Source organism: Rhinatrema bivittatum, chromosome 9, assembly GCF_901001135.1.
Source record: "Rhinatrema bivittatum chromosome 9, aRhiBiv1.1, whole genome shotgun sequence".
NCBI classification, from domain to species: domain Eukaryota; kingdom Metazoa; phylum Chordata; class Amphibia; order Gymnophiona; family Rhinatrematidae; genus Rhinatrema; species Rhinatrema bivittatum.
In genome coordinates, this window is record NC_042623.1 from 238,764,396 (window position 1) to 238,772,631 (window position 8,236).

Here is an 8,236-nt window from a genome sequence, read left to right on the forward strand (position 1 = left end):
TGCACAGTTTAAAAAAAATAACAAGCAAGATAACCCTTCTTATTTTCTGCTTCCTTTCTCTTCCTGTCTCTAACATAAACCATTTATTTTAATCGCAAACAAGATTTCCGTTCCAGCTGAATTTCTGTCAACAAGTTGTATGAATTCAAAGAAAGCCTATAATCTATATTCTCCATCAGGGCATCTACCTGCTTAAAGAAGGTATTCATGTGTTTCTAATTTATATTCTAGTGTTTAACTGTCTTGACTGACTATTCAATTAAAATTATTCTACTAGATAAATACATTCCAAATTTATTGAGCATTTCTGACAGAGATCACCTTCACTGCCCTTTTTATTCAGTTAATCATTTAAAAACATTTTCAGAAATACTTTAAAATAGCTGAATATTTTAAAAAAATAAATCCAAGACTCGAACGTAATTTCAGTGTCCATATTTCAAAAATTTATTTATCTCAAACTGTGCATAATGGAGTAAAAACTTAAGTTGAAAATGTACCTGTTATAAGGATGGTATTAGTTCAAATATATACATGGACTCTCGGCATACTGATTCAAATAATACAGAGCCGAACCTTTAAAAGACAACTACGGAAAATGAAAAAAAAAAAAACCTTTAAAATATCATCACAATAAATTTACAGAAATATTACAAACCATAAGAAAATATTTCAAACACAGTAGTTTCATGTTGCGTTTTTATCTGAACAGAATGAAAAGTTTGGAAACAAACGCTATATATAAATTAACAACGGTGTGAAACTGCCTGGTCATTTTCCATTTTAACAATAAGTAAAAAAAAAATTGTTTTAGTACAATCTAAACTTTTGCCCTTTTTATAGAAAACCAATTAGATGGTTTTTCAGGTACTCCTTCTGCTTTTTATTACTCTTGTACAATTTCTAAACAATTAAAATGTCCAAATTTTAATAATTTTCCATTTACAGCTGTCATAAGGTGGCAGCTGCATTATTCTAAGGTCTGCAAGCTGACTGTTTTAAAAATATTGGCAATTTTTTTTTTCAGTGTATAAACAGTGGACATTTTGATTGCCAGGTTAATTTGATAAATACTGTACAAAAGTTGCTTGCAAATATTAAAACATTTTCGTTCTTTTGAGTCTAGCTCTAAATATTACTGGTGAAGACTTTTGCAAACTTTCTGCAAAGTTCCTACCGTTCCATTAGAACTTTTTTTTAAAGTTTTGTGTAGTTTCATCCCTTGAGTTCTATACACGTTTCCTCTTTTCCCCCTCCCCAGAGTTTTCTCTGTACAAAAATAGTCCAACAAAAAAAAGAAAAAAAAAACAAAAGGAAAAAGAAGTCCAGAATCTATTAAAAGGGTTGTATTTTTTTTGTGTTTGTTTTTTTTGTTTTTGTTTTTCTCTTTACATATGCGATAGAGGGAGTGTACCATTAATGGCTGTGCCGGGGACAGGTGCGCTCTGATAATGCTGCGACATGTGCAGTCTGCTGGGGGGAGCCGGCTCCGGCACCTCGGCCCCCGGCAGGTACATGCTGATCATGTCCCGGAGGTCCCCGGCCTGGCAGGGGGCCCGGGCGTGGGAAGAGGTGACCACGGGCGGGCTGGAGCTGGTCTCCGACTTGACCACCGAGCCCATGGCGCCCAGGGCCATGGCCGGCGCGCCCTGCTGCGCGTAGGACATGCCGTAGGCGGCGGGCGAGCCGTTCATGTAAGTCTGCGAGCCGCCCATGGAGTTGTACTGCAGGGCGCCGACGTCGTAGCGGTGCATGGGCTGCATGGGCGCGGCGCCGTGCGCGTTCAGGCCCGGGTGCTGCGGGTAGCCCAGCTGCTCCTGCATCATGCCGCCGTAGCCCCCGTTGCTCCAGCCGTTCATGTGCGCGTAGCTGTCCATGCGCTGGCTCACCGCGCTCCCCAGGCCGGCGCCCACGCCGGCGCCCATGCTGTTGGCGCCCGGGGCCAGCAGCCCGCCCGGCAGCGTGTACTTGTCCTTCTTCATCAGGGTCTTGGTTTTCCGCCGGGGCCGGTACTTGTAATCCGGGTGCTCCTTCATGTGCAGCGCCCGCAGGCGCTTGGCCTCGTCGATGAAGGGGCGCTTCTCCGCCTCGGACAAAAGTTTCCACTCCGCCCCCAGGCGCTTGCTGATCTCCGAGTTGTGCATCTTGGGGTTCTCCTGGGCCATTTTGCGGCGCTGGCCCCGCGACCAGACCATGAAGGCGTTCATGGGGCGCTTGACCCGGTCCGGGCTGTTCTTCGGGTTGCCGCCGGCCGAGTTGGGGTTGCCCGTGGCCCCCGAAGTCTGCTGGGGGGCGGGGGGCTTCAGATCGGTTTCCATCATGTTGTACATTCAACCGGCTTTGGTGCGGGACGAGCCTTTTCGGTCGCCCCCCACCCCCCGCCAAAAAAAAAAAAAAAAGAGGAAAACAAAAGTATAAAAAAAAAAAGGAAACTGAAGAAGCAGCAGCAGCAGAGTCCCAAGTGGAGTTAGCCAGCAGCTCTCGCTCCCTCTCGGATATCGCCTTCTTATTTTTACAGCTCCAAAAACCGCTCTGAGCCCGGCGCTTCTCTTCCCCCTCCGATACTCTTTACTTAGTCCGGGAAACTTCTTTTCTTTTTCTTCTCCCCTTTTCTTTTTCCTCCTCTCCGGCTCTTAAAGAGGCAGCAAACTCCTTTTTTTTTTTTTTTTTCGTTTTGTTTTCGTTGTCCTCCCCTCCGCTTCCACACGCACACAACTCACGCACGCACACTCTCACACACACACACACACACGCACACTCGCACACGCGCGCACACACAGCGAAGCCTTGACAACTCCCGATACTTTTTTGAACAAGTTAATAGACAACCATCCATGTGACGGGGGGCTGTCAGGGAATAAATGTGTTTCTCCCGACCAATCAGAGCGCGCCCTCTCCTGCGCTTGAGGACAGGCTGGCCCCCCGTCTGCTTTGCATGAAAGGGGGCGGGGCCGGGCGCTGCCGGGACGGCTCGGCGGGGGGGGGGGCGGGCCCAAAGCCTCCGGGCAGCCAATGGGAAGCCTCGGTGTCTGCTTACAGCAACAGGTCACGCGCCGCCCGCCGGAGGAAGTGGGTAAACAACGCTGCTGCTGCTGCTGCTGCTGCTGCTGCTGTTGACATTTTTTTTTTATTTTTTTTTTTAAACTTGGGGACTTTGGTGGGGGAAAAAAAAAAAATGAAGGCTCATTGGCAAGGGGTGCACAGGCCTTTTTTTTTTTTTTTTGCCTCCCATTATCCTTACCGACTCATATATTCCGAAATAACGTTCTTTCTGGGCAAGCCGGGCAGGGAAACTTGAGTTCATCTACCTTGCAGAATGAAACAGCAGCCTGTGGTGTACTTTTTAAGTGCACGCCTGGGTTAACATTGCTAGCGATCAATCGTATATATATATATATATATGTGTGTGTGTGTGTGTGTGTGTGTGTGTGTGTGTGAGAGTGTGTGTGAGTGTGCATGCATACATTCTCTCTACCTCCCCCACACGAATCTATATCGCGGAAGACTGCGAGCCCCTGACCTGGAGTTTGCAGGTGTCGGCTGGGGTTTTCCTCGGCAGCTTCTTTTCCCTCTATGCGCCCCCCCCCCCCTCCCCCAGCTCTCCAGTCGCTATTTAAACAAGGCAAAAGTCTCCCCTGGCAACGGAATGGCTTTTAATTCTGTAAGGAAGGGTTAGTGTGGCAGACGGGCAAGGGGGGGGGGGGGGGAGCAGCATGAGCAATCATATTTCAAAATCTTAATGGCACATTATTTTTTTGGGGGGGGGAGGGGGGGAGAAAAACTCCCGCAAAAGCCTATGTTGTTGTAACCTGAAGCTGGACTGACTCCAGCTTGGAAAAAAAAAAAAAAAAAGTATATAGCGTGCTCATTTCCCCACCAGTTAAAAAGGGGGGAGAGGTTGTGCATGTAGCACTGAGTATCTCTCAATACCACAGGCACATAAAACAAACAACAACAACAACAAACAAATCCAACAACCCCAGCCTCTTAAGTGATTCTAATTAAAACCGAGTGAAGAAGGACTGGCTTGACTGCACCATGAGTGCCCGATGAAGGTGGCAGAAAGTTGGAAGAAGTTGGTGACTGTAATTTTAGACGCTGCCCCATTGTCTGAATGTAAAGATTTCAATGAGGGGAAGCATCAATACCAGGAGAAATGGCAGCACGTCCGTTACAAATAGCTAGTTTTGTTTCGCTTGTTGTCACTACACGGTGGCAAACAAAAGCTCGTCTAAGTTTACTTCCACCCTGTTTGTTGGGATCTTTGTTGCTAAAACGCACTTGACGACAAATAAAAAGAAAAAAAAAAAAGGTCTCAGGCCATTTTTGCCTTATAATGTACTTCAGCATTTCGTTTTGACCCCTCTCCGGCTGCAGATTCGCCAGTTTTAGTGCTCAGCAAGGGGCCGGTTTCTTGCTATGAAATTAATTTTCTTGCTACGTCTCAAATCTATCTTTTTTTTTTTCCCCCCCCTTTCAGGACTAAGATTTGAAGTTCTGTTGGTTAAAGCCGCTCATCGGCAACAGAAGCAACCTCTCGTCTCAGTCCAGTTAAAACAAACAAAAAAAAAAAAGTTTGATCGGGCATTATGCTGCAATTTTCCTTTCACTGTTTACACGCGAAATATTTATTGCACGCTCTTCTCTCTTTTTAAAGTGTTGCTCAGATTAAAGCAATGGCGAAAAGAATTATTTAAAGAAGACAGGAAAGAATCGCGGTTTGGGGCCGTGCTGGCCTTTTTCTTTTTTTTTTTTTTGTCTAGCGCTTGGATGTAGCTGTGGAGCCGGTGCGCCGTCTAGTGGCTAGATTTCCAAAATCCTGGTTGGGAAAAGGAGCACCGTTTCAAAAAAAAAAAAAAAACAAAAAAAAAAACAAAACAGTAAACTAATCACAGGTGCCTACGTGTGGGGGGGGGGGGGGGGGGGGAATTCCCTTTCATCTAAATCACTATATATTTAATGAATTCTGATCCGAAGGAATCCAATATTCATTTAGCTAAAAACGTATGTATACGATACATCATGAAAAACGGTACAAATTCTATTCATCTTATGAATGCATTGTGATTGTCCGGACAATGTAATGGGCCAGCCGAGTATTTGCTCTGCTATTGTTTATACTTAGGTCTGCACCTGATAACATTATTACAAGACGTTATGGGTAATTAAGTATGAAGAAGAGGGGGGAGGGGGAGGGTGTGCGTGTTTCTTAATGGTATTTCTTAATGATAATAAATTGATAACTAATGTTTAGTGACATGTAACCAAATCTCGTTTTTCTTTTCAGCTGTCAGCGGCAGAGATGCAAGATGTTGATTTTTTTTAACACAATTTCACACACAAAAATAAGTATGTATTGTTGATTGAACTCTGTAATAATAACCTGAGAAGGTGCCAGTGATTCCTTTGTTCTTTCTAATTTCTCTTTTTATACAAATAAGACATAGGCATACTTGACAATTGTCATGTCATTAGCATTTAAGGTTTATTTTGCTTAAGCGTGTCTTTATTTCTCTAAACAGCAAGCTAAGGATATTGCAGAGAAATATATGGAATACAATTTACTGTGATTCTAAGAGTGGGGATCAGCGCTATTTGGTCCGGGTTATAGCGGAACAACTATAGCATTTTGTTACTTAGCAACGTAGATATTAATCCCAATTATATTAAATACATGATGATATGTAAACGTTTATTCCACGATCATCGCGAATACATTTTCATCTGCTGCAAAGACAAAACTTTAAAACCAGTACAAGTGTAAGAGCTGAAGCAGCAAAAAAGATGGTGTCAAAGCTATTTTAAAATAATTTACAAGCCCTACAAGAAAATAAAGCTGAGGTATAATATGAGCTGCAAAAACTGTTAATGCTTGGTTTGACCCTACTTCTGGCAAATCTGAAGTGAACTAGGGCAGACTTCTAAAGATGCGGAGCCGCAGATCCTTTTTTTTTTTTTTTTGTCCTAAGAAGCAAATAGAGGTTTAACTTGCGGTAATTAGGTGAGAACAAGCCAAGCATCTTACTGCTATGATGCTTGTTAAAAACGCTTCTTTCCTGCATCTGCATTAGAGTGTGTTCCCCTCCACTCTTAATCTTCTTATGGAAATGAAGGAGAACTGCGGGGAACCTGCAGAGACTTGGAGAATGTCCTTGTTAACAGGAATTTCTCAGCATTGCTAATTAGCAGAGTCTGACGACCACCAGTATTGGGGAAAGCTCTGTTTAACCACTCACAAACCCTTCCGAGGAAGAGCAGGCTCATTTTATTTTGTAATTAAAATCTGAAAGGGGCCTATTTGACAGTTAGGGCTATGAGAGTTTTATCTCCCTGTGAAATAATTACTGCCTTGATAACTCAATTTTGTGCAAAATGTCAACTGCGAGATCCAAAAGTTTTCATTTCATTACATGCGAAATTATGTGAAGGAGGAACTGGTTCAGAATGAAAATGTATAAATCTGAAGCGGTTGGCTCAAAGATTTCTGTTTTTTTTTTTCACTCCGGACTTTAATACCTGCACCCACAATCAGAAAACAATCCTATGACGTAAGGAAGCATTTACGTACTAAGAAATGTTAAGACAAATCATATTTCAGGTTAAAAAAAAGAAATTGGGAGACTTTAAAAAAATATTAACTGCAAAAAACTTAGTGATCCGGAGGTCTTAGGCCAAGAAATGGGACTTTTTAGACAGAAAAGGCTTTGTTAACCATGCATCTACTAATAGGAAGACAAGGTTTCCTATGTGGAATTTATTACATTACTAAACCAAGAACTGCCAGTTCTTTGGAGATTAAAATTGATTTCAACTTGTGCTATTTAGAACTTGCGAGCATAATCAATACAAGCTTATGCAGCCAAATAACTGTAGCTAGGAAATTAGGGGCGACTTTTGCTTTTTCTTAATCCTGTGAAAAATAGCACTGGGCAGAAGTCAGCATCAGTGTAATTAGAAACTTTATTATAAACGTCTTAACAAAAAGAGTCACAACTTTATCTTCAGGGGCATTCTCAGAAATCATAAATGAAATCTAATAACTAATAAAAATGATGCTGAGATTTATTTATCTGATTTATATTCCGCTTTTCGGCACCTCAAAGCGGATTATATATATTTAAATATAATTTTTTGGTTTAACAAACATGCACCTGTCAAAACTAGAAGTATAATCTTGCAGCATCACAGGGCTTGCTTTTTAGATATTAATTAATACAACATGTTAATCTGTTGTTGGGTGGTTTTGTTTTTTTTTTTGGTGGGGTGGGGGGGGGGGTTGCTCGAGACAATCTAGAATACCATCTGATTATATTTCTCAAAAGTGCCTTTACATGTGCAGATGAACAGGAGGATAATACATGCTTCCTCCAACCCCAATTTCGTTCAATAATTTCATTCAAGGACACTTGATGGCTGAAGAATTTTCTTGCAGCCAACACAGTACACTAAGCCCCCTCTTCTTCTTTTATCCTAATTTTCGGTCATGAAATAATAATAATAAAATAGGGGGAATCCACGTGCTTCCATGGGAAAACTGATGCATTTAAGCACTCTTCTGCAAGATGTCAGAGGGGAATGCTTCCAAAGCACCAATGCACTAGCATAGTGGTTTGTGGTACCGAAAAGGTAACGTTAAGCGAAGACTATTCAAATGCCTCCCTCAGAACTCCAGGATTTCAACCAAATGCCAGAAGCATTTAAGAGCTAATAATTCAGACCATACAAGCATCTCCAGACATCTTGCAGGTTTTGCAGCAAATAATATGACAATGAAATTCCCAGCCTAAGTAAAGCTATAAGAAGTTCCCACTACTTGTAAAATCTATATTTTCCTGGCACTTAAATGAATGCCCTGAAGCTTATATCTATATATGGGCCGTGGAATTGTTCGTACAGGAAGTTGCATATACATCAATTCAGGATGCGCGAGTGTGTGCGTGCGTGGAATTGTTGGTAGTCTAAGATATAGGCACGCACATATACATTAATTCATGATGTGCGACTACGAATGTGCGTATGTATATGTGGAAATTTTGGTACAGTAAGATATACACACATTCATTCAGAATGCGTCTTTATTTGTGTGTGTGTCTGCGCGCATATCTATATACAGACACAGACACACATCTCTGTTTCTCTCTCTCTCACACACACACACACATACATCCATATGCTGAACTTAAATAAAAATACAGCTTGTATTGCTTATTCTCTAATACGCAGCATACTGGATAAA

At 42.2% G+C, this 8,236-nt stretch overlaps 1 protein-coding gene across 1 annotated transcript; it reads right to left on the minus strand.

The window, feature by feature from the left end:
* Nucleotides 1–423: 423 nt before the first annotated feature.
* SOX2 (SRY-box transcription factor 2) lies at nucleotides 424–2,818 on the minus strand. The gene has a single exon (XM_029616989.1). It carries the CDS (start codon nucleotides 2,328–2,330, stop codon nucleotides 1,389–1,391), a length of 942 nt encoding a protein of 313 aa, XP_029472849.1. The 5' UTR covers nucleotides 2,331–2,818; the 3' UTR covers nucleotides 424–1,388.
* Nucleotides 2,819–8,236: the final 5,418 nt, after the last annotated feature.